Here is a 27,174-nt window from a genome sequence, read left to right on the forward strand (position 1 = left end):
CTGACCCTGGGTTGACCCCTTGACCCTAGTTTTAAGTGAGGAGAGGGAATGATGTATTGTGTGACTGTTACCTGTGGGAATTTAGTGATATCAGGCACCTAGTCTAGATACCTAGTCTTCCCTATATTTATTTAATTTCTTAAAGACCGAAAGAAGCAGGAGAAAGCATTGGTTTAAAAAAGAAAAGTTTATTTAAAACAAAAACAATTAAGACAGCAATATACAACTATATAGATATATATTGGAATTTCCCCATTGTGGGACAAATAAAGGAATATCTTATATAAGACAACTATATACACAATATTTATTTAGCAAACATAATTGACAAACTAAATACACTATATACACAATATTTACAAATCCCTCCCTCCCAAACACACACACACACACACACACACACACACACACACACACACACACACACACAAAGCGTTCGTTCAGAGAGGGGGAGCCGCCCCATCACTCACTCACACACACACACACACACAAAGTGAAGTGTTCGCTCAGGCAGGGGGGCTGCTCCATCACGCCCCTTCACCTCTGCCAGCCACTGCTCCACAGTTCTCCCTTTCCCCTCGGCCCGGGAGCAGAAGGTCTCCTTCTTGTAGCGGCTGTGGCCAAACGCCCGCGTCTTCGGTTGGCCACTGCGCCTGCAGTTAAAGTGGGAGACCTTCTTTGCTGGTTTTAAGTGTTCTCCCAGCTCCCGGCACAACGCTCTTTCTCCTCCTGGAGCTTGCGCCTCCAGGCGGTGTTCCTTGGCACTGGTGGAGCAGTGGCAGCTGTGGCTGTGGAGGGGATGTCACCGGCCTCCGCGCTGACGCTGGTGGACAGGACGGCGTCCGCGCTGGAGGCTTGTGGGGTGGCTGATGAGGAGGAGGAGGAGGAGGCAGTGGAGGAGCTGGCGACGATGAGGTCCAGGACCAGAAGCGTCCGTGGGCAGGCGGTGCTGGAGGGGCTGGTCTGGCTGCTCAGGCTGCTGCAGCACAGTCGGTGGGGCAGGCAGGGGCTCCGCTGCAGTCTGGGGAGTGCTGGGCCCCAGGACTGCAATGGCGATGGTGTCCCTCATCATGGCCTTGCTCCTCTGGTTGTGCCTTAAAAAACAGAATGTAACAAATGCACATTAGTAATCATGACATCACACACACACACTCACACAGTGCCACTTCAAATCAGATGTGAGAGAAAGGATCAGGTCTTACCATTGCGTCAGGGTCCGCCGATTGACATCATATAGCTGGATGCGGGTGCTCGTCATGAGGGCTGCACAACTATAAACATTCTCGCAAATTGTTAGATAGTCCCTCATGACGGCACCCCAGCGAGGAATCCAGACCCCGGCAATCTTCCTGCCCTCGCTGCAGTGGAGGATGCTGAGGTCCAGCAGGACAGCCTCCACAAGCCTCGACACATCGGGAGACTGCGCCGCTCCCGCCCCCTTGCCCAGGACCGCACTACATAGACAGAGAGAGAGAGAGAGAGAGAGAGAGAGAGAGAGAGAGAGAGTGAGTCAGTGAGTTAATTAGTGACTGACAGGACAGGACAAGAACCAAAAAAAGCTTGGAAATTTATTGTGACTGCTTACCGCTTCACACTATCCACACCCCTGGCATGTGAGCGTGCCGCTGGGTGGTCCGGAATCGGCCTTGGACAAGCCGGCCCTGGTGACGGGGGGGGGAATTTGACCGCTGCCTTGTCCCAATCACTCAACTTCAGCCAGAGAGCGGTGATCTCTCTGGCTTGCCTGGGAGTGACGTAGCGGCGGTGGCGCAGTTCCACGAGGGCCTGGGCCAGGGCCACGACGTGCTGGTAGCTGCCTCCACCTGGCCCGATAACATCCTCCTCCTCCTCCTCCTCCTCCTCCTCCGCCTGCTGCACCTCACCCCATTTGGTCCACGCGGGTGAGGTTTGAGGACTGAAGGAGAGCGCTGTGGTGTTCGAGGAGACGAATCTCCTCTGGTTCCTCCTCCTCGAACTCTTCATCACTGCCCCCCCCACCCCCCCCGGCTTCGTCCTCATCAGTCCCTCCTGGAGCGTCAGGATCATCCAGGTCCTTCTGCAGCACAGCGCCCGTCTGGGAGAACAGGTACTCCACCCCAATGAGTTCCCCTGTGGGCACACAGAGACACAGATGTTAAATGACAGACACCTAAGACAGGTGTTAAACGTTACCGTTACCTCAGACAGATTTATGACTTACCTGTGTACTCCCTGGGCATGGTGTACGTGTCGACCAGCGTGAGCCCAAGAAGCTCTTGGGTCAGCTGGTCGAAGCTGTGCTGCAGCTGGGCACTGTAGCAACGCAGCGCCGACCTCTGTCCTCCCTCGATTCTCGTTCCACCGCACCAGGCCCTCCAGCAGGTACACCTGGAAGTGTACATCACTTGCAGATTGTCCTAAGCAGAAACAAAGCAACACAGTTAGTGTGAGGACAAATAAACACACAAATACATAATTGAGTCTGTGTTGTAAACCACACATGTACTTACCTGGGATGAAGCGGCACAGGTGCAGGTGGAACGATTCCAGGGAAGTGGAGCCTCGGCCGCACCGGTAGACGGGGAGCCTCACCCCGCCTTTGGTGAGCTCTCCCGTCTTGGTGTAGAGGTCCACTCCCGCAGGGTCCTGGATGCAGTCGAGGTGTCGGCGCTGCGTGCTCCAGATCTCCTCCATTCGGGCGCGGTCGATCAAAGGGACGCCCATGCTGTCCGTCACGTGCCAGAAGGTGTCCAGCACCTCTTGGACCAGCCGCTCCGTCTCCACTGCACCCCTGGTGCGGCGCCGGCAGTGACGGGCGAGCTCCTTGGCGGACAGCTTGACCTCCTGGGCGTCCCTCCCCTCCTCGGACTGCTTGGCTCCTCTCAGGCGGGACACGTCTTCGGCGTCCCACTCAAAAATGGCGAAGGAGAGCCTCGCCATGAAGAGGCCGTAGAGCTGGTGGCTGTCGGTGGTCACCCCTCTGGCGAAACGCCGCATGAGGTGCCACACGTCGAGCCTGACGACCAGCTCGTGCCACTCGTGGAACAGCTTGGACGTTTGACACTGTCCCACGGTGGCACAGCAGTCCCGGTCCACGTACAGGACCCTTGGAGGGGCCTTCCCGGCTTCGCGGTACCATGCCATGTCGACAAGTCCGCCCCCCCTCAGCTGCGGTGAGGACGGACATGAGCACCTGCCCGTACTCATTGCCGACGTTGGTGACCCAGGCGGCCGTCCCGGCAGCACCGCCCGCAAGCTTTTTGGTGATCTGTGTGACACAGCAACACAACAACATTCAGACACATGACAAAACAAACATTACACTGGGTACACGGCACGCTGTGGTGGATAACAAAACCTACCTTCTTGGTGGAGTCCATCTTCAAAAGATCACCAAAGATGGAAGTGACTCTGGCTCTCGTCTCGTCGAGCCTCGTCAAGGCGTCCCTGACGTAGACGTTGATGAGCCAGAGCACTGTGGGCACCGGGTGCATGGTTGGGAGCGACGCCGCCGCCAGCGGCGCAGCGCCCGGTACCCGAAGCTTGCGGAGCACGGAAAGGTACAGCATCGACCGCGCCATCCACTCTCTGGTGTGCTGCTCCACCAGAGAGGCACGGAGGCGAGACGCACTGTTGCCCAAAGTGCGCTCCTTCATGAGCCCGATCACAGCTCTGTCGCAGGACAACCTGGGAGGGGAAAGAGGTGATCAGAGGTTACTGGAGAAAACCACAGAAATACATTACTGTTGCTGTTACTGTTTACATTACTTACTTGTACGTGAGAACTGCTGGAAACTGCTCACGATGGGCCATGTCCAGCTGTCCCAAGATGTCCTGCGACCATCCCGGCATCTTCTTGTGACAGGAGCTGCATTCCAGGTACTCCGTGCCCATGAAGTACCAGCAGCTCCTGTCCAAGACCCTCCTCACCGTCTTGTAGAGGCCAGCTCCCGCAAGCTTGCCCCCACAGGCGACGATGGGGCAGCGGAGGTGGTACGCCCACATCCTGTAGGGCACCCACAGGAAAAAGGGACTCTGGAAAAAGGGGTGGGCTGTGGCGGGTGGCTGGGTGTAGAGGGGCCGGGCACCTGGTGGGTGCCACCACAGGCGGAGTTCAGATGTGAGGACACCCTGCCCGTTGGGTGCCCTCCTGAACAGTGCCCGGCCCACCCAGTCGTGCTGCTCTTCGGGGAGCGTCAGCCTCCAGCCACGTGGTAGCAGCTGAAACACACAGCAGTGTCAGACCGTTAGTGTACTGAACACAGACACACACACACTACAACACAATATGTCATCACTGAGCATACCTGTGCGCCGGGGCCTGACCTCTCCCCACAGGTGTTGTCCTGAAGGGGACGTTCCGGTGGCTGGGAGAGAGAGAAGGGGGGCACGGCTGATGGGGCATCCCTGCACGGGTCGACCTCCATGGCGGCAGCGAGCAGGCCAGCATCCGAGGGTCCATCCTGGGGACCAACAGCGTCCAGGGGTGGTTGTGGTGGTTGTGCTGCCAGGGCTGCCTTCTCTGCATCCCGGGCCTGCACATATTTTTTTAAGTCCACCAACCTGGACGCTTAGGCTGTGGGTGCCGCCTGCCTCACAAACTGTACATAGCTAAAAAAGAGAACAGAAATGCAATGGGTAAAAAAGTCACGCACACACACAGACATACACACACAGACACAGATACACACACAGACACACACAGACACAGACACACAGATACACACACAGACACACACACACACACACACACACACACAAACAAACAACAACTTACCTTGCCCGCTCACGGTCCGTCGACTCGTACAGGGTCTTGTAGGTCAGGTCACTATGAACACCGAACCCCACCAGCGTGTCGTCCACGCCCCTCATGGTCTGGGGACTGCCCTCGAGCATCCTACGCCTGTCGATGGCTGCCACCATCGGCGGGAACAGCCTGGCGTAGGAGACGAGGGCGTCTTTGTGCACCATGAGGGCATTCTGCTGACTAGTGCCCCCTTTGTCTCTCTCTCCCCTCGTGGGACACACAGATGGTGACTGCGTATCCCACGTCATTCTCCAGCAGCCACCGGAACGTCTGACCACGGTACTGGCCGAGCTGCAGCTCGCTCTCGGCCAGCACCTGATGGTGATCGGTGGGGTTACCTCCCTTCTGCACCACCCTGTCTCTTGCCTCAGAGCGCACCAGCTCAGGGGTCTTAACCACCACCAGGGCAGTGGCAGAGGCAGAGGCCCCCCTCTGGCGGCGGCTCAAGGCCAGCGCCTCCTGAGAGGCCCGCAGGGTCAGGTCAAGGTTTGCCTCAAAGCGGAAAATAGGCTGCATTTTCTAGAAAGACAAGAAATAAGATTTAAGTCAGTAATCTGCTACACATGCACTGTTTACATCCTACTGACAGTCTATTACTGTACTCAATGATACTGTGCCCATTCATTAACATACATTCAACATCAGGCGTCCTGTTTACACATTTAAACCATATTTACACTTTGAATTTTGACTTCAAACTGTAGTAACTACATCTACAGGGTCTAAGGAAGATAATCAGGTAGTCTGTTTAAAGATTAAATACATTGTGAGAGATCGCCAGCCCTCAGAAAAGTAGTAACTAAAATGACCTCATTCACCTCCTTGTTTTTAGCTAGCAAAATCACGGCTGGTCTGTTTACACATTTAAACCATATTTACACTTCAAATTTTGACTCCACCTCGTTGTACCAGCATACCAAGGGTCTTAAGAAGTGAGCCAAGTTGTCTCATCACGTTTTTAAAGCGTTTCCAGAGATCGTCAGCTCATCACAGCAGTGGCTAAATGCTCATTCATTTCCAACGCTTAGCATGCTAATAGCGATTTATATGCTAACGCATCTAAAGCACAGTTAAACTTTAAATATCAACTCCACACAATAGCAGTACAATATCCTAGGTCTCAACAAGTAAACCCAGTATGGGAATATTATTTTAAACACATTTCACCGATCGGTAATGACATCGGCGGCAGTCCTAACTTACGCTAACGTTACATTGGCTCGCTGTTTCACTGCTAACTGATTACTGTATAATATATAAGCTGCCTTTTCAATGTAGCACATAATTTTACAAACAATAAAGTTTGTCTAACCTTATAATATTGTGTGAATGTCCGTCCGTCCGCTCACTCAAACGCCGCTCAGTCCGAATGAATGAATGACACTGACCGTGGCTGTGGCTTTGGGGGTGGGCGGGACATGCGGCGAGCTGTCGAATCACAGCACAGCACCCAAATGGAACAGACCAATGGGGTTGACCTGGCCTTCACCCATTGGCCTGTTCCATTTGAGCATGAGCCAATGATAGCCTCTGAAATCGGTAGGTGGGGACATTTATGTGGAACACAGGTACAGAGACGAAGGCTGTCCCAGAGGCGCTCCCCCAGCGTTCTTCTCTGTTTTGGTCGGCACCCGCGCATGCGCACTAGAGCGCAAAAGACGCGCGGTCGACGTGCGGAACGGCACTCCCGCTCGCCGGTTCGAATCCCGACGGAGGCAAACTGCGAAACGCGTGCATAGCGTCGAAATGTCTTCTCTAAATATAAAAAAATGATTAAAACATGCTTGGAACCGTTGTATAGAGTCTATAAATGATAATGAATTTGCATATTTCCAAGGCCAGGCAATGCAATAATAAATGGATTTTTCATTTACAGTACGGTTTATCTCCTGTGTCTTCATTTTATTGAGAATATGTATCATCAGTGTTTATTGAGAATATGTATCATCAGTGTTTATTGCTTTAAATTTGATATAGGACAAGAGAACAATGATACCAGTATAAAATGATGACAATTTATTTGAAATATGAAGTCAGATGTCCAGGATACAGGACAGTGCAGCATATCAGTGTGGAAAGGGCTTTACAAATAAAATACAATTCTCAGTAAAAAAGGGTAAATAAATTATTTATGTATAAATTAAAGTTACATGCTGTGTATGATTTGTTTCCCCTTTTTCTTCAGTGAAATAAATATCAATTAAATATATTGTTGTTGTGTTCTGCATCTTCACAACAACAACATCAAACACAGCAGAAGTACAGAGCAAAATAGATTATTTAAACTACAATCCAATAATAATAATAATAATAATAATAATAATAATAATAATAAATGGTGATGCAGAACAGAGCAGTGGCACAAGGCAATCACAGCAGGCAGACACATAGTATAAGAGCTCAGCACAGATATGCATGGATACATAACACAGGGGCATTACAGTGTGAAGTACCTGTACATACAAGGCTTTTTATTTTTTTGGCAGCAACAGAGCCAGTGGCAACAGCAGATGAACCAGCACAAATGGCAGTCCGATATCTTGCGTCGCAGCTACTGGATGTAACTGATGTAACAGTGATCACATTAATGAACATACCCACATGTCCAAAATATAAAAAATAAAAAAACTTGTCAGTGCATAGAATCAGAACAGCACAGAGGCATGACAGCGTGTTATACAGGTGTGAATGGGACACACAATGATTTCCCCCCCCTTAAACCATATGACAGGCAGCAGACACACAGCAGGCCTATAAGACTTGTCAGTGCATAGAATCAGAACAGCACAGAGGCATGACAGCGTGTTATACAGGTGTGAATGGGACACACATTTTTTTCCAAGCAGAGTGTCACTGTGCTGTAGAAGAGTTGTGGCAGGGTGGGTGGACCGGTGTTGGTAGAAAGCCTCCACACTGCGGCAAAGTCCCGGTCCTTGTGGAGGGGAAAGTCAATGTCTTTTAAAAAAAACACACACACACAACACTGCAAACAACTATATACACCTGCCCCAGCAAGAGTGCGAAATCAGTCCGGGGCTCGATTGCATGTGAAACAGGAAAAAGCCAGAATTACATGGGAAACGCTAAAAAGTCACTTTTAATAGTTTTGTCCATTACAGCCAAACTAAGTGAGAGAGCCACACCAAACCACTCTATAATGTACAAGTCGCCGCTGTGAAGCTTCCTGAGGTCGAAACTGGCAGATAGGTGCTTCCAGAAGAGAATGGCAGCTTGTGTGAAAAAGCTTGTTTTCTCAGCCTGAGAAGCTCATTCAGCACACTTAGTTGGAAAAACACCAAAGTCCCACAGAATTGCATGTGAAAAAGGAAAAAGCCAGAATTACATGGGAAAAGCAAAAAAGTCAATTTTAATATTTTTGTTCATTACAGCCAAACTAAGTGAGAGAGCCACACCAAACCACTTATGCATCACTTTAATTATGCCACTGTGAAGCTTTGCAAGTCCAGAATGAATTATTCTGTGGTCAAGTGTGCCCTCTTTTGTCGAAAAAGCGTAACTGCATTTGGAAGACAGAAAACCACTCTATAATGTACAATTCACCGCTGTGAAGCTTCCTGAGGTGGAAGCTGGCAGATAGGTGCTTCTGGAAGAGAATGGCAGCTTGTGTGAAAAAGCTTGGTTTCTCAGCCTGGCACACTTAGGTGGAAAAACACCAAAGTCCCACAGAATTGCACTTGAAACAGGAAAAAGCAAGAATTACATGGGAAACGCAAAAAAGTCACTTTTAATAGTTTTGTCCATTACAGCTGAACTAAGTGAGAGAGCCAGACCAAACCACTTATGCATCACTTCGATTATGCCACTGTGAAGCTTTGCAAGTCCAGAATGAATTATTCTATGGTCAAGTGTGCCCTCTTTTGTCGAAAAAGCGTAACTGCATTTGGAACACAGAAAACCACTCTATAATGTACAAGTCACCGCTGTGAAGCTTCCTAAGGTGGAAACTGGCAGATAGGTGCTTCCAGAAGAGAATGGCAGCTTGTGTGAAAAAGCTTGTTTTCTCAGCCTGAGAAGCTCATTCAGCACACTTAGGTGGAAAAACACCAAAGTCCCACAGAATTGCATGTGAAACAGGAAAAAGCCAGAATTACATGGGGAACGCAAAAAAGTCACTTTTAATAGTTTTGTGCATTACAGCCAAACTAAGTGAGAGAGCCACACCAAACCACTCTATAATGTACTAGTCACCGCTGTGAAGCTTCCTGAGGTGGAAACTGGCAGATAGGTGCTTCTGGAAGACAATGGCAGCTTAAATGAAAAAGCTTCTTTTCTCAGCTGTTGTTCGACGTCATCCCGAGCACATGGTTACTTATCATATGGCGAATTAAAGGCACCTGCACGCATTTAAAGCAAGGAGACCTGTTTTGTTAAATGTGCATTAATATTTGTATCGCTTTGGCCTCCTGAATGGCTCCAGGTTTAAAAAGTCAAGTTAAAAAGTATTTAAATAGACATGACAAGGTTTTAATCAATTCAATATTTATTAGGAATGGTCAAAATGTATAATAGATAAGCTGGGAAAGTGCAATGTAGCAGCAGCATTACACACAGTAACAACACACAGACATATCAAAAAAATCAACATAGAATGCAATATAAAAAATGGATAAATAACCAGTATAATTGCAGTGCAAACTAAAAATAAAAAATATAAGGTGCAGTGAACAGATGAAACATATAAGGTGCTTGGATAATAGTACAGTAAATATTTAAAAAAAAAAAACTTTTAATGTCTTTTTAAACTCTTCTCAGCCAGCCACAGCTCCACAGTCTTCCCTTCATAGAAAGCACAGAAGTGCTCTCCCCCATATTGGCTGTGGCCAAAGTCTTTCTGCTGTGGCTGGCCACAGAGTTGGCAGATCCGCAGTTTGTGGGGCTTCCTCACTTTCCCACCTGGTTTCTCTGGTTTCTCATGCCTCTGTTTGAGGTTCCAGGCTGTTGTTCTGGGGAGCTTCTGTAGCTCACCAGGGCCAAGCTGTTCCCTGATCTACTCTTGCACTGTGCGTCCTCCAGGGCCCTCTTCCACAGCACAAAAGTATTGGCCCTTGAGGTAAGTGTGGCCACCATCCACCGTGCATGCTTGGCCACGGATGTTGCAGGGGTCACCAGGTTTGTGCTGTGGCTTTCTCCTGGTACTTTGGAGGACTTTTTTGTCTTTTGCTGCTTTAATTTTGCGCCTGTACACAGTGCAACGGGTGGGCTTGCTGGTCCCCGCCACTGGCTCTGCTGCCTGAAGCCGTCAAGGAGAGGAGCTGGAGGAGGAGGAGGAGGAGGATGTGCAGTCGTAGTCCACTTAAATACAAATACAATACAGAACTCTGTTAGTCAAGGTACATAGAAACACAGATGCAGTTTAACAAAGTATATTTCTAACAAACCTAATGAAGTGACGTGTTTGGTTTTCCGCGTTGCTTTTCTGCCTTCCATTCTGTCCAACTAAACCCTCAGCACCCCCTGTTGTTTTACAGTGTCCATCTGAGGCCCATTCTCATCTAGTCTCTAGGTAAACCTTTGAACCTGACCCTGGGTTGACCCCTTGACCCTAGTTTTAAGTGAGGAGAGGGAATGATGTATTGTGTGACTGTTACCTGTGGGAATTTAGTGATATCAGGCACCTAGTCTAGATACCTAGTCTTCCCTATATTTATTTAATTTCTTAAAGACCGAAAGAAGCAGGAGAAAGCATTGGTTTAAAAAAGAAAAGTTTATTTAAAACAAAAACAATTAAGACAGCAATATACAACTATATAGATATATATTGGAATTTCCCCATTGTGGGACAAATAAAGGAATATCTTATATAAGACAACTATATACACAATATTTATTTAGCAAACATAATTGACAAACTAAATACACTATATACACAATATTTACAAATCCCTCCCTCCCAAACACACACACACACACACACACACACACACACACACACACACACACACACACAAAAGCGTTCGTTCAGAGAGGGGGAGCCGCCCCATCACTCACTCACACACACACACACACACAAAGTGAAGTGTTCGCTCAGGCAGGGGGGCTGCTCCATCACGCCCCTTCACCTCTGCCAGCCACTGCTCCACAGTTCTCCCTTTCCCCTCGGCCCGGGAGCAGAAGGTCTCCTTCTTGTAGCGGCTGTGGCCAAACGCCCGCGTCTTCGGTTGGCCACTGCGCCTGCAGTTAAAGTGGGAGACCTTCTTTGCTGGTTTTAAGTGTTCTCCCAGCTCCCGGCACAACGCTCTTTCTCCTCCTGGAGCTTGCGCCTCCAGGCGGTGTTCCTTGGCACTGGTGGAGCAGTGGCAGCTGTGGCTGTGGAGGGGATGTCACCGGCCTCCGCGCTGACGCTGGTGGACAGGACGGCGTCCGCGCTGGAGGCTTGTGGGGTGGCTGATGAGGAGGAGGAGGAGGAGGCAGTGGAGGAGCTGGCGACGATGAGGTCCAGGACCAGAAGCGTCCGTGGGCAGGCGGTGCTGGAGGGGCTGGTCTGGCTGCTCAGGCTGCTGCAGCACAGTCGGTGGGGCAGGCAGGGGCTCCGCTGCAGTCTGGGGAGTGCTGGGCCCCAGGACTGCAATGGCGATGGTGTCCCTCATCATGGCCTTGCTCCTCTGGTTGTGCCTTAAAAAACAGAATGTAACAAATGCACATTAGTAATCATGACATCACACACACACACTCACACAGTGCCACTTCAAATCAGATGTGAGAGAAAGGATCAGGTCTTACCATTGCGTCAGGGTCCGCCGATTGACATCATATAGCTGGATGCGGGTGCTCGTCATGAGGGCTGCACAACTATAAACATTCTCGCAAATTGTTAGATAGTCCCTCATGACGGCACCCCAGCGAGGAATCCAGACCCCGGCAATCTTCCTGCCCTCGCTGCAGTGGAGGATGCTGAGGTCCAGCAGGACAGCCTCCACAAGCCTCGACACATCGGGAGACTGCGCCGCTCCCGCCCCCTTGCCCAGGACCGCACTACATAGACAGAGAGAGAGAGAGGAGAGAGAGAGAGAGAGAGAGTGAGTCAGTGAGTTAATTAGTGACTGACAGGACAGGACAAGAACCAAAAAAAGCTTGGAAATTTATCGTGACTGCTTACCGCTTCACACTATCCACACCCCTGGCATGTGAGCGTGCCGCTGGGTGGTCCGGAATCGGCCTTGGACAAGCCGGCCCTGGTGACGGGGGGGGGAATTTGACCGCTGCCTTGTCCCAATCACTCAACTTCAGCCAGAGAGCGGTGATCTCTCTGGCTTGCCTGGGAGTGACGTAGCGGTGGTGGCGCAGTTCCACGAGGGCCTGGGCCAGGGCCACGACGTGCTGGTAGCTGCCTCCACCTGGCCCGATAACATCCTCCTCCTCCTCCTCCTCCTCCTCCTCCTCCTCCTCCTCCTCCTCAGCCTGCTGCACCTCCATTTGGTCCACGCGGGTGAGGTTTGAGGACTGAAGGAGAGCGCTGTGGTGTTCGAGGAGACGAATCTCCTCTGGTTCCTCCTCCTCGAACTCTTCATCACTGCCCCCCCCCCCCCCCGGCTTCGTCCTCATCAGTCCCTCCTGGAGCGTCAGGATCATCCAGGTCCTTCTGCAGCACAGCGCCCGTCTGGGAGAACAGGTACTCCACCCCAATGAGTTCCCCTGTGGGCACACAGAGACACAGATGTTAAATGACAGACACCTAAGACAGGTGTTAAACGTTACCGTTACCTCAGACAGATTTATGACTTACCTGTGTACTCCCTGGGCATGGTGTACGTGTCGACCAGCGTGAGCCCAAGAAGCTCTTGGGTCAGCTGGTCGAAGCTGTGCTGCAGCTGGGCACTGTAGCAACGCAGCGCCGACCTCTGTCCTCCCTCGATTCTCGTTCCACCGCACCAGGCCCTCCAGCAGGTACACCTGGAAGTGTACATCACTTGCAGATTGTCCTAAGCAGAAACAAAGCAACACAGTTAGTGTGAGGACAAATAAACACACAAATACATAATTGAGTCTGTGTTGTAAACCACACATGTACTTACCTGGGATGAAGCGGCACAGGTGCAGGTGGAACGATTCCAGGGAAGTGGAGCCTCGGCCGCACCGGTAGACGGGGAGCCTCACCCCGCCTTTGGTGAGCTCTCCCGTCTTGGTGTAGAGGTCCACTCCCGCAGGGTCCTGGATGCAGTCGAGGTGTCGGCGCTGCGTGCTCCAGATCTCCTCCATTCGGGCGCGGTCGATCAAAGGGACGCCCATGCTGTCCGTCACGTGCCAGAAGGTGTCCAGCACCTCTTGGACCAGCCGCTCCGTCTCCACTGCACCCCTGGTGCGGCGCCGGCAGTGACGGGCGAGCTCCTTGGCGGACAGCTTGACCTCCTGGGCGTCCCTCCCCTCCTCGGACTGCTTGGCTCCTCTCAGGCGGGACACGTCTTCGGCGTCCCACTCAAAAATGGCGAAGGAGAGCCTCGCCATGAAGAGGCCGTAGAGCTGGTGGCTGTCGGTGGTCACCCCTCTGGCGAAACGCCGCATGAGGTGCCACACGTCGAGCCTGACGACCAGCTCGTGCCACTCGTGGAACAGCTTGGACGTTTGACACTGTCCCACGGTGGCACAGCAGTCCCGGTCCACGTACAGGACCCTTGGAGGGGCCTTCCCGGCTTCGCGGTACCATGCCATGTCGACAAGTCCGCCCCCCCTCAGCTGCGGTGAGGACGGACATGAGCACCTGCCCGTACTCATTGCCGACGTTGGTGACCCAGGCGGCCGTCCCGGCAGCACCGCCCGCAAGCTTTTTGGTGATCTGTGTGACACAGCAACACAACAACATTCAGACACATGACAAAACAAACATTACACTGGGTACACGGCACGCTGTGGTGGATAACAAAACCCACCTTCTTGGTGGAGTCCATCTTCAAAAGACCACCAAAGATGGAAGTGACTCTGGCTCTCGTCTCGTCGAGCCTCGTCAAGGCGTCCCTGACGTAGACGTTGATGAGCCAGAGCACTGTGGGCACCGGGTGCATGGTTGGGAGCGACGACGCCGCCAGCGGCGCAGCGCCCGGTACCCGAAGCTTGCGGAGCACGGAAAGGTACAGCATCGACCGCGCCATCCACTCTCTGGTGTGCTGCTCCACCAGAGAGGCACGGAGGCGAGACGCACTGTTGCCCAAAGTGCGCTCCTTCATGAGCCCGATCACAGCTCTGTCGCAGGACAACCTGGGAGGGGAAAGAGGTGATCAGAGGTTACTGGAGAAAACCACAGAAATACATTACTGTTGCTGTTACTGTTTACATTACTTACTTGTACGTGAGAACTGCTGGAAACTGCTCACGATGGGCCACGTCCAGCTGTCCCAAGATGTCCTGCGACCATCCCGGCATCTTCTTGTGACAGGAGCTGCATTCCAGGTACTCCGTGCCCATGAAGTACCAGCAGCTCCTGTCCAAGACCCTCCTCACCGTCTTGTAGAGGCCAGCTCCCGCAAGCTTGCCCCCACAGGCGACGATGGGGCAGCGGAGGTGGTACGCCCACATCCTGTAGGGCACCCACAGGAAAAAGGGACTCTGGAAAAAGGGGTGGGCTGTGGCGGGTGGCTGGGTGTAGAGGGGCCGGGCACCTGGTGGGTGCCACCACAGGCGGAGTTCAGATGTGAGGACACCCTGCCCGTTGGGTGCCCTCCTGAACAGTGCCCGGCCCACCCAGTCGTGCTGCTCTTCGGGGAGCGTCAGCCTCCAGCCACGTGGTAGCAGCTGAAACACACAGCAGTGTCAGACCGTTAGTGTACTGAACACAGACACACACACACTACAACACAATATGTCATCACTGAGCATACCTGTGCGCCGGGGCCTGACCTCTCCCCACAGGTGTTGTCCTGAAGGGGACGTTCCGGTGGCTGGGAGAGAGAGAAGGGGGGCACGGCTGATGGGGCATCCCTGCACGGGTCGACCTCCATGGCGGCAGCGAGCAGGTCAGCATCCGAGGGTCCATCCTGGGGACCAACAGCGTCCAGGGGTGGTTGTGGTGGTTGTGCTGCCAGGGCTGCCTTCTCTGCATCCCAGGCCTGCACATATTTTGGGTTAGGGGTTAGGGGCCACTGCTGGTGGTGGTGGGGGCGCTGCTGCTGATGCTGCGGCTGCTGGTGGGTGGTTGTCAAGTGGCTTCCCTCGAAGCCACTTGACAAATCTACAACATGGACGGCATCACATTAGTGAACAATAATGACATACAGCAATTCACAATCCATTGTGTGTAGCACCAATCACTCACCCTTGGCGGTCCTTATCAGAGGACTCGTACAGGTCCTTCAGGGTGTCCTCTTTAAACTTCCCAAAGCCAACAAGGGCCTCGCCCTCACACCCGGGCTGACTGGCACGAGCCCGGGCCTCCTCGTGCGCCCGGTGGAATCTTATGTGTTCAGCGAACTCCGGGTGGGTGCACGAGTACTGGGCGAGAGCGTCCTTGTTGGCCATAAGGGGGCTGTCGGAGGCACTCTTCTCCCGCTCCCGCTGGTGGCTGGCGACCAACTGTACCGTGTAGCCCACGTCGTTCTCCAGGAGCCAACGGAACGTTTGACCCTGGTACTTCCCAAACTGGATGCTGTGGCAGCTCAGCACCAGCATGTGGTTCCCAGGGTCACCGCCCGTGGAGACAACGTGGGCTTGTGCCTCCTTCTCCACCTCCTCCGGCTTCTTGGCCCTCGCAGCAGCGGCGGCCCCGCGTGGCCCCTTGGCGGCGATGTAGGCCACCGCCTCACCAGAGGCCCGCAGGAGAAGCTGCTGCGAGGCTGTGAATTGCAGTTTTGCAAAAACCATTTCTACAATGACAAGAAATGACACAGCACAGCATTAAAGGAGCATTACAGGTTAAACTACATATTAACTGCTATATTACCAGGAATATCACACATAAGATTAATGATATACTGGTACTTCACATTCACTATTGAAACATTACCGTTAACAAACTAACATCACGTGACACAACAGGTAAATAATGAGCCCAGGGTTAGCCCCCTATGCATTGGCAGCCATTAAACAAACAGGCTTAATGTTAATGTATAAAACATACACTTAAACTTTATCTTTTGATTTCACCTGGTGATATTATAACCTTAAGGCTCTAAGGACATTAACTGTATAGTCTTTTCATACTTTAATTTTGTTTTCAGAGATCGTCACATGTTGTAATTATACTGTAGCATCCTAGCTACAGCTACGTTACATTACATTACATAATGGCGATCTCTCAAAATGTATTTAATCTTTAAACAGATTATGTGCTACAGCGAAAAGGCAGCTTATATATTATACAGTAATCAGTTAGCAGTGAAACAGCGAGCCAATGTAACGTTAGCGTAAGTTAGCGCTGCCGCCGATGTCATTACCGATCGGTGAAATGTGTTTAAAATAGTATTCCCATACTGTGTTTACTTGTTGAGACCTAGGATGTTGTACTGCTATTGTGTGGAGTTGATATTTAAAGTTTAACTGTGCTTTAGATGCGTTAGCATATAAATCGCTATTAGCATGCTAAGCGTTGGAAATGAATGAGCATTTAGCCACTGCTGTGATGAGCTGACGATCTCTGGAAACGCTTTAAAAACGTGATGAGACAACTTGGCTCACTTCTTAAGACCCTTGGGATGCTGGTACAACGATGTGGAGTCAAAATTTGAAGTGTAAATATGGTTTAAATGTGTAAACAGACCAGCCGCGATTTTGCTAACTAAAAACAAGGAGGTGAATGGGGTCATTTTAGTTACTACTTTTCTGAGGGCTGGCGATCTCTCACAATGTATTTAATCTATAAACAGACTACCTGATTATCTTCCTTAGACCCTGTAGATGTAGTTACTACAGTTTGGAGTCGAAATTCGAAGTATAAATATGGTTTAAATGTGTAAACAGGACGCCTGACGTCCACGTTCAATATTAGCATAAGCTAACCAGAGAGTGCCGGCAGAACGTAATAAAACATTAACTCCATTCAGTACATCGTAACAGTACAGTGGGGTCGCTGTGTTATATCAGTACATTAATATTCTATTTATTTTGGTTTTACTCACTCTCTCAGATCTCACTGCTCTCTCAAATACACACGGGGATTTCTGTCCGTCGCATACGGCAGCCGGTGAGGTTAAGAGGTGGGCGTTAACGTCTAACGCTCGACTAACGCTCGACAATCCGAGCTGCTGATTGGCCCAGAGCTGACAACGCTCGACTAGCGCTCGACAGCACTGGCTGCTCATTGGCCCAGAGCTGACAACGTTCGACTAACGCTCGACAGCACTGGCTGCTGCTCATTGGCTGGCATACAGAGACCATTGCTGGTCATATTGCGCGAAGAAGCAAGGGAGCCGTGCGGAGCGCCGAGGGCGGCGCGCGCAGCCGGCCCCCCGGCCCCCGGTCGGCCGCATTTCCCCGGGCTCGTGTGATAAAAAGCAGCCCCAAAGAGCCTCTCCTTCTATTTCTCCCGATTATAACGCCAAAGAATTGGAACGATCCCCTCTTTCCCCCCCTTCTCTCGACATGTGTCAGTCAAAAGCTGTTGTCCTACGTCATCCCGAGCACATGGCTACTTATCATACGGCGGCGACACGGAGAATTAAAGGCCCCGCACGCATTTAAAGCGACGAGACCTGTTTGGTTAAATGTACATTAATATTTGAATGGTTTTGGCCTCATGAATGGCTCCAGGTTTGTTTGGTTAAATGTACATTAATATTTGAATGGTTTTGGCCTCATGAATGGCTCCAGGTTTAAAAAGTTAAGTTAAAAAATATTTAAATAGAGAAGACAAGGATTTAATCAATTAAATGTTTATTAGAAAGGTTAAAAATGTATAACATAAGCAGGGAAATTGCAGTGTAGAAGCAGCATTACACACAGTAACAACAAACACACACACACACACACACACACACACACACACACACAATCAAAAAAAGCAATATAGAATGCAATATAAAAAATGTATAAATAACCAGTATAATGCAGTCCAAAGTAAAAATAAGAAATATAAGGTGCAATGAACAGATGAAACATATAAGGTGCTTGGATGATACAGTACAGTTGGATAATTTTAATGTTTTTTTGACCTCTTCTCAGCCAGCCACAGCTCCACAGTCTTCCCTTCATAAAGAGCACAGAAGTGCTCTCCCCCATATTGGCTGTGGCCAAAGTCTTTCTGCTGTGGCTGGCCACAGAGCTGGCAGATCCTCAGTTTGTGGGGCTTCCTCACTTTCCCCCCGGTTTCTCTGGTTTCTCATACCTTCATTTGAGGTTCCAGGCTGTTGTTCTGGGGAGCTTCTGCAGCTCACCAGGGCCAAGCTGTTCCCTGGTCCACTCTTGCACTGTGCGTCCTCCAGGGCCCTCTTTCACAGCACAAAAGTATTGGCCCTTGAAGTACGCGTGGCCACCATCCACCGTGCGTGCTTGGTCACAGATGTAGCAGGGGTCCCCAGGCTGGTGCTGTGGCTTTCCCCTGCTACTTTGGAGGACTTTTTTGTCCTTTGCCGCTTTAATTTTGCGCCTGTAGACAGTGCAACGGGTGGGCTTGCTGGTCCCCGCCACTGGCTCTGCTGCCTGAAGCTGTCGAGGAGAGGAGCTGGAGGAGGAGGAGGATGACGAGGAGGATGAGGAGGCTGAGGAGGAGGAGGATGAGGAGGATGTGCAGTCGTAGTCCCCTAAAATATAAAATACAATACAGAACTCTGTTAGTCAAGGTACATAGAAACACATATGTAGTTTTAAAAAGTGTATTTGTAACAAACCTAATGAAGTGACATGTCTGGTTTTTCGCTTTGCTTTTCTGCCTTCCATTCTGTCCAAATAAAATGCTTGAATGAATTGACTGTCTGTTTTTTGCCTTTTTTTTGAAACCCCTCTTGGGGGAGACACACCTACCAGTTCGGCCCTCTCTCAGTCCGGTCAAACCCCCAAGTTCTCGCAGGAGATAAGAGCCCCCCTGTTGTTTTAATCAGGAAGCCAGGAGGTGAGAAGTGAAGGCCCCTCGGCACCCCCTGTTGTTTTACAATGTCCACTTGTAAAAGGCCAATTCTCACCTAGTCTCTAAGTAAGCCTTTGAACCTGACCTGGTTGACCCCTTGACCCTAGTTTCAAGTGAGGAGAGGGAATGATGTATTGTGACTGTAACTTGTGGGGATTTACTGATATCAGGCACCTATTCTAGATACCTAGTCTTCCCTATATTTATTTAATTTCTTAAAGGCAGAAAGAAGCAGGAGAAAGCATTGGTTTAAAAAAAGAAAAGTTTATTTAAACTAAAACAATTAAGACAACTATATACAACTATATAGATATTGGAATTTGCCCATTGTGGGACAAATAAAAAGGTATAACTTATATATGACAACTATATACATAATATTAATTTAACAAACACAACTGACTAACTAAATACACTATATACACAATATTTACAAATCCCTCCCTCCCAAACACACACACACACAAACAAAGTGTTCGCTCAGGGAGGGGGAGCTGCCCCATCACACACACTCACACACACACACACAAAGTGTTCGCTCAGGGAGGGGGAGCTGCCCCATCACACACACTCACACACACACACACACACACACAAAGTGTTCGCTCAGGGAGGGGGAGCTGCCCCATCACACACTCACACACACACACACACAAAGTGTTCGCTCAGGGAGGGGGGGCTGCACCATCACGCCCCTTCACCTCTGCCAGCCACTGCTCCACAGTTCTCCCTTTCCCGTCGGCCCGGGAGCAGAAGGTCTCCGTCTTGTAGCGGCTGTGGCCAAACGCCCGCGTCTTTGGTTGGCCACAGTGCCTGCAGTTGAAGTGGGAGACCTTCTTTGCTGGTTTCATATATTCTCCCAGCTCCCGGGCACGACGCTCTTTCTCCTCCTGGAGCTTGCGCCTCCAGGCAGTGTTTCTAGGCACTGGTGGAGCAGTGGCAGCTGTGGCTGTGGAGGGGGTGACACCTGCCTCTGCGCTGGCGGACGGGACGGCGTCTGCGCTGGCACTGGTGGACGGACGGCGTCCGCGCTGACACTGGTGGAGGCTTGTGGGGTGGCTGAGGAGGAGGAGGAGGAGGAGGTGGTGGCAGTTGAGGAGCTGGCGACGATGAGGTCGTATAGCTCCGGGGCCAGCGGCCCTCTGATGGTGGCAGCCAGACCAGAAGCGTCCGCAGGCAGGCGGTGCTGGAGGGGCTGGTCTGGCTGCTCAGGCTGCTGCAGCACAGTCCGTGGGGCAGGCAGGGGCTCCGCTGCAGTCTGGGAAGCGCTGGGCCCCGGGACTGCAATGGCGATGGTGTCCCTCATCATCGCCTTGCTCCTCTTGGTGTGCCTTAAAAAACAGAATGTAACAAATGCACATTAGTAATCATGACATCACACACACACACACACACACACACACACACTCACACACACACACACACTCACACACACACACACACACACACACACACAATGCCACTTCAGATCAGATGTGAGAGAAAGGATCAGGTCTTAACATTGCGTCAGGGTCCGCTGATTGACCTCATACAGCTGGATGCGGGTGCCTGCATGAGGGCTGCACAACTATAAACATTCTCTCGAATTGTTTGATAGTCCCTCATGACGGCACTCCAGCGATGAATGCGGACCCCGGCAATAGTCCTCCCCTCACTGCAGTGGAGGATGCTGAGGTCCAGCAGGACAGCCTCCACAAGCCTCGACACATCGGGAGACTGCGCCGCTCCCGCCCCCTTGCCCAGGACCGCACTACATTGACACACACAGAGAGAGAGAGAGAGAGAGAGAGAGAGAGAGAGAGAGAGATGAGTTAGTTAGTGACTGACAGCACAGAACAAGAACCAAACAAAGCTTGGAAATTTATTGTGACTGCTTACCGCTTCACACTATCCACCCCTGGTGTGTGAGCGTGCCGCTGGGTGGTCCTGAATCGGCCCTGGACGAGCCGGTCCTGGTGACGGGGGGGAATGTGACCGCCGCCTTGTCCCAGTCACTCAATTTCAGCCAGAGAGCGGTGACCTCTCTGGCTTGCCTGGGAGTGACGTAGCGGCGGTGGCGCAGTTCCACGAGGGCCTGGGCCAGGGCCACGACGTGCTGGTAGCTGCCTCGACCGTCTGGCCCGATAACGTCCTCCTCCTCAGCCTGCTGCACCTCCATTAGGTCCAAGCGGGGGGGGCGGGTGAGGTTTGAGGACTGAAGGAGAGCGCTGTGGTGTTCGAGGAGACGAATCTCCTCTGGCTCCTCTTCCTCCTCCTCCTCCTCCTCCTCCTCCTCGAACCCTTCATCACTGCCCCCCCCGCTTCCTCCTCATCAGTCCCTGGAGTGTCAGGAGATGTTAAATGACAGACACCTAAGACAGGTGTTAAACGTTACCATTACCTCAGACAGATTTATGACTTACCTGTGTACTCCCTGGGCACGGTGTAAGTGTCGACCAGCGTGAGCCCAAGAAGCTCTTGGGTCAGCTGGTCGAAGCTGTGCTGCAGCTGGGCACTGTAGCAACGCAGTGCCGACCTCTGTCCTCCCTCAACTGCCGCCCTGCCTCGATTCTCGTTCCACCGCACCAGGCCCTCCAGCAGGTAACCCTAACCCTAACCCTAACCCTAACCCTTTCCCCCTTTCATTTCCCCTCTGAAGAAGTGCCGGCGAGGCACGAAACGTCAGGGGATCCTGCTCTGTCAGCGGAGCCGCTGCCGCTCCTTAAACTTTTTAATTAGTCTCTTTATTATTCGGAACCAGGACCCTCGTTGGTTTTTTAAATTTAAATCATTAAAAGTTACGTTTTAATAGCACCCGGTGTGAACACCTTGCCTACCTGAGCGCTTCATCCTCCTCTCCCGCAACTGTCGGCTTCCTCCTCTGTTGGATTAAAAAGAAATAAGACTTTTTCCACCCAGTCTACTCCACAGAGAACCCGGAAACACGGAACGACATGACGCAGAAACCGCAACAACCGCATGCAGCGAGATGGACGCAGGTGGGTCACACACACACACGGGTGCACACAGGGCGGAGGGCAGCGGACCCCGACACGAGCGGGGTCGGGGGGGGAGCAGGCAGACCCGCGGCTGCAACTTACAGGACCCCCTCCCTCTCTCTCTTTTTCTTTTTCTCCCCACACACAGAGCGGACCGGAAAGCAGACACAGCAGCACACACGGCACAAACAACACCGCACATACGAACACACACACACCAATTAAACAGGCACTGGACACATCCACCCGTTTTGCAGCTAAACATCACTTAAAACTTATACAAGCCACACATCATCACAACAACATACAGCAGGCTTTTGAGGAGGGCGAAATTCCTAAAGGGATGTTACGCAAAACACTCCAACTGGCCAGCTTCATAAAACCATCCTCTCCATCACAAAACACAACAGACACACTCAAAGAAAACACACTCACTTGGTTATGGCAAAACATGCACATTTTATTAGCACATTACAAAGACATAATCACACATCTCCTTAACACCCCTGGCAACGAGTTGGCGTTTACAGTAGCCACACAATGGGCTCTTAGACGCTACGGCAACAGAATCGATCCAGACACAATTACATTTGCACATGATCTGCTCTTCACCACAGCCACTCTTTCTAACCCTTCCTCCCCCCTGAAATATTGTGATTCAGATGAGGATTTTTCTTTTCCCTCCCTCCTCACCTGCCTAACACGGAGCCCTCTTTTCCTCAGCCTAACCACATCTCTCCACAGCCTCTGGACAACACCCCAGTCCCAGACTACCACTCACCTCCTACTTCCCCCCACAGGCGCTGCCCCCAGAGGACGGTGAATGCCATGGCTCTCGAGGACTGCTGTCAGCCTGGAGTAACAAAAATAATTACTCAAAAAAACAATAATGACACACAGGGCTCCCAGTCCCGCAGTAGCACCCCAACACCTACCTGCGTTCATGCAGAGTCTGGCCTGGGGTCAGTATTAAACGGCACCTTCCATCTCCCGGCGCCCGCGCCCAGATCACATCAGGGTGGGGAGAGCGCACCCACTGAGGCAGAGGCGGCTCCCCGGTGTAACACAGAATCTGTGAGGAAAAATGAAATGATGAGTAATTTAGGTCAAAAAGTCAACATGACAGACTACTATTCCAACTCTGATCTTTCCTCACCCATTCCAAAAATACACCTGCCGGGAGACGTACCGAGCCGAGGGGCTCTCCCCACCGGGCGCGGGCGCATGCGCAGACACAGCCTCTGACCCCACTTACCATCAGGCCAGAGACAACCGCAAGCTGCGGGACTGGGAATTCAAAATTAATAAACCAATTGCCATACTGGGGGATTCAAACATACACAGAATCCCCAAATTTAACCACCCTTTTGTCCAGGCTGACAGCTACCCGGGAGCCTCCTTCTATCATTTCTGGAAGATTCTGGAAAAAACACCAATTAACAGAAACCCAAAAGTGCTGATCCTCTCGGTGGGCCTAAATAACAGGGCTCAGGATCCCCACAACACCTCTGTGAAACAGCTCAGAACTGTGGTCAACAAGGCTTGCTCGGCCTTCCCTAATGCTTCCATAATCGTTCCTATTATCAACCATTCACCACATCTACCAGCAATAGAACAGCACAATCTGGCAATAATCAATAATCACATAATAAAACACTATACACATTTCTCAGCTTTCCCGGACCAGGATTTCATAACACAAACTGACAACATACAGTGGACTACAGAGACAGCCAGTGCTATCTTCTCCCACTGGCTAGGGGAGCTGGACAACTTAATTTCAGACCTACATGACACATAGATTAATTACAGCACATCACACACAAGATAATTCACAACACATTACATCATAGTTATTCAACATGTTATTACAACCTTATACATAACTCATACGGCACCATGGACTTTTACCAATTTCAAATGTATCACTTACCTCTTAAATTCACATTGGGAAGGCCGAGCTTGACGTGTTGTATCATCATCATCATCATCATCATCATCCCTACTCATTTTCATTACCATCTCCTCACCTCATTATTCACCTGAACCTGTATGCAGGATAGAGAGCGGAGGGAACTCGGCCCGTTACCATCTCCGGACCAACACATCAGACTTGGAAAATTAAGAGTGACACTATTCAATAATTCAACTCACTATAATTTTATTTAAACAATACCAATAAAAAATCATGAATGTCACAATCTCCACTTTCTCTGTCTGGATTTGTCCTTTTTACATTCTGTCCCATATGCATATTGACTCTCTCACACCACTAATTTGTAATAACCAACTTACCTTGTGTTCTGATTGTCATTTCTCATATGCATAATACTTCCTGAGCTGCACCTTTGACAGTGTAAACACACCTGGAATTAGCACGTTGCATCACGATTTAATTTTACACAATTTATTTCGTTGATGTGTTGCCTCCTGTGTTTCACCAGTTTTTATTTTATTTTCTTTCTGAAATTATTTCTTAAAAAATATATTTTATTTCCAGGGAGGCGGGGTCTGCACGACGGACCGCACGCCCCCAGGCCAGTGCACCAGAGCCCTGATTGGGTTGCTAACTTCACTCACTTCGAACCTAACCCTAACCCTAACCCCTAACCCCTAACCCCAACCCCTAACCCTAACCCTAACCCCTAACCCTAACCCTAAACTACTAATTATGTCCCATTATATTTTTGTCTGAGCTTGTTTTCTATATTCTGATCCACATGCATCATCTGACTGTCTCACACTGTTAAATTTACCCACCATCTTGTGTTGAGTTTACTGTCATCTTCATATGCATAACTCCTGAGCTGCACCTGTGAACAAGAAAACACAACACGGATTCAGCATCTTTTAACAATACAAGTGTACATTTGTTTGATTTGTTGTTGTTGTTTTCTTAATTTGTTTTACATTATTCGTTTGTTATTTTGACTTTCAATCTCCACTATTATTTAAATACAATTTATTTCCAGGGAGGTGGGGTCTGTACGACGGACCGCACGCCCCCAGGCCAGTGCACCTGAACCTTACTCTGGCTTTCTACTCTCATCCTATACAGACCTAACCCTAACCCAACCCCAACCCTAACCCCTAACCCTAACCCTAACCCTAGTTCTCACCTAACCCTAACCCTAACCCTAACCCTAACCCTAACCCCTAAACCTAACCTAAGCACTACACTTAATCTTCAATCTTACCCTAAGCTTAACTGTTAACCCAATCCTAAACCTAAGCCTAACCCTTAATCTTGACCTAAACCTAACCTAAGTCCTAAACCTAACTTTAATTTTACCCTAACCCTAACCTTTAGTCCAATCCTAACCCTAATTTTATCCAGATCCTAAGCCCTAATCTTAATTTCCTAGTTGGATATAAATTAATATTTCTAATAAGGTATGTTAAAAATTCATAAGTCCAAAATTCATAAATTAATACAGTCAAAATTACATCATCAATACATACTTACCTAATTGTATAATTTCATACTCACCTTAATTCATATACCCTAAAAATTCCTAATTTTTAAAAATTCATAAATCAATACAGTTCAAAATTTATAAATCAACATCAAGAATAATATATACTTACCTTATTAAACAAATCCAATACTTACCCTATTTTATAAACATTAAAAATCCATACTAACATTAATAATACAAATTTATACTTACCTAATTTAACAAACCCATACTTACCTTATTTTATATTCTTTAAAATTCATATAAACATTAATAATACATTTTTTAAATAAACTTATCTTAAATTATACCCTCATATTCATTTAATAACAAACATACACTTACCTTATTTAGAAATCTAATACTTACCTGAGAAACCTATTTTATTTGGGAAACCAGTAAAACCAAATTGTCAAATTCAACTTGAAAATAAAATGAAAAAAAGGGGAGGGTATAAATAGAGCAGCAGGGAGCTCTTGTCACTTCTCGTTTGGACGTCGACAGAGCAGGACATACTTTCAGCTCCTAAGCCATCGACACCTTTTCTGTGTGCCTACCTGAGGAAGACCGTATTCGGTCGAAACGTCGTTTGATTTGGCACACCTTTATTAGTTTATTGATTTATTTTTTTATTTATTTACAAACAAAAAATAGTTTATTTTTTATTTTTCTAAACACAAGACTTTACTTTTACAAGAACATCCTTTCACTTGAAAGCGCCTTTAGTTGTTTGTTTTTTCTTCATAATAAATAATTTTATTTTACACCTTTATAAAAATAAATAAATATTCATATTGACTCTCAGCCAAGATGGCTGATGATGGGTGGCACTTGGTGCGCAGGAAGCGCCCACGCCCCACCCCACCACATAGGGACCGGGGTTATGAGGAGTTCCGTGGGTGGAAGGACCGTGCTCCCCCTGTCTCCTCCGGGAGGAGGGATCAGGTCCCCTACCCTAACCCTAACCCTAACCCTAACCCTAACCCTAACCCCTAACCCTAACCCAGAGTGCACTCCTGGGGTCCACTTAGTTGGACTCTAGGCCCTAAGAGCCTCTCAACGGTTCTAACCCCTCACAAACCTAACCCTAACCCCTAACCCTAATTCCCTAAAAACTCCCAAGCCCACCTGGAAACAACCAAACGTCCTAACCCTCGACCCCCCAAGGTCTAATAACTGCCAAATAAATCCAAACCTACTCTACCTACTTAATTAAAACGAATTCCCTACCCTAGCCACGCCCCCTTCCCTTTACCTGTACCCCGGGTTAGGGTTAGGGTTGGGTTAGGGTTAGGGTTAGGGTTGGGGTTGGGTTGGGGGATTCCACCAAGGTGGAGGCCCCAAAATTGCACTCGCCACCCTGCGGATGGCCTGCACTCCGTCTCCATCTTCTCTTATGAGGTTTATATGTACTCTTTATATGAGTTACATTTAGACAGGTTCGCCTTTGTTATATGAAGTATAATAGTGCTATTTCTGGGTTTTCAGTTGGCTCCTTTAAGTTCCCTCAATGTATTTTTATTCCTTTATTCCACATGTGTTCTCTCTCATGTATGTCAGATGGCGGTCGCGACGTTTCGTCCGCTTCTTGGGACTTAGGGTTAGGGGTTAGGGTTAGGTTTGGGTTGGGGTGGGGGTCTCCACCTAAGTGGAGGCCCCCAAAGTGCACTCTCCACCCTGTGGATGGCCAGCTCTCCGTCCCCATCTTCTCTAAAGAGGTTTTATATACTCGTTCTATGAGTTATATTAGACTGGTTTCGCCTTTGTTATATGAAGTATAAATATTCTGTTTGTAGGTTTTCAGTTTGACAGTTTTTGCATGTTTTTGTTTTTTATTGTATGGTTCCTTTAATTTTCCTCCATGTGATTTTTTGGTTAACCTGCTGTGTTCTCTCTTTTGTATGTCAGGTGGCGTTCGCTCGCGACGTTTCGTCCGCTTCTTGGGAC

At 49.6% G+C, this 27,174-nt stretch overlaps 2 protein-coding genes across 4 annotated transcripts; both read right to left on the bottom strand.

Annotated features, from left to right (window-relative positions):
* Positions 1 to 10,861: 10,861 nt before the first annotated feature.
* Positions 10,862 to 21,082, bottom strand: LOC127365371 (nematocyst expressed protein 3-like). 3 transcript variants are annotated; one of them, XM_051403410.1, is made up of 3 exons: positions 20,670 to 21,082; positions 11,528 to 11,779; positions 10,862 to 11,419 (listed from the first exon to the last, which is right to left on the bottom strand). In XM_051403410.1, exons 2-3 carry the CDS (start codon positions 11,632 to 11,634, stop codon positions 11,128 to 11,130), a joined length of 399 nt encoding a protein of 132 aa, XP_051259370.1. In that variant the 5' UTR covers positions 11,635 to 11,779; positions 20,670 to 21,082; the 3' UTR covers positions 10,862 to 11,127. The 3 variants fall into 3 exon arrangements, with proteins under 3 accessions (XP_051259370.1, XP_051259368.1, XP_051259369.1); XM_051403408.1 differs by lacking the exons at positions 10,862 to 11,419; positions 11,528 to 11,779 and adding exons at positions 19,040 to 20,122; positions 20,317 to 20,541; XM_051403409.1 differs by lacking the exons at positions 10,862 to 11,419; positions 11,528 to 11,779 and adding exons at positions 19,040 to 20,122; positions 20,292 to 20,541.
* On the bottom strand, positions 17,683 to 18,708 carry LOC127365374 (corepressor interacting with RBPJ 1-like). Its single transcript, XM_051403419.1, has 2 exons — positions 18,556 to 18,708; positions 17,683 to 18,468 (listed from the first exon to the last, which is right to left on the bottom strand). Exons 1-2 carry the CDS (start codon positions 18,602 to 18,604, stop codon positions 18,056 to 18,058), a joined length of 462 nt encoding a protein of 153 aa, XP_051259379.1. The 5' UTR covers positions 18,605 to 18,708; the 3' UTR covers positions 17,683 to 18,055.
* Positions 21,083 to 27,174: the final 6,092 nt, after the last annotated feature.

The sequence above is a fragment of the Dicentrarchus labrax genome, unplaced genomic scaffold, assembly GCF_905237075.1.
Source record: "Dicentrarchus labrax unplaced genomic scaffold, dlabrax2021, whole genome shotgun sequence".
Taxonomy (NCBI): Eukaryota; Metazoa; Chordata; class Actinopteri; family Moronidae; genus Dicentrarchus; species Dicentrarchus labrax.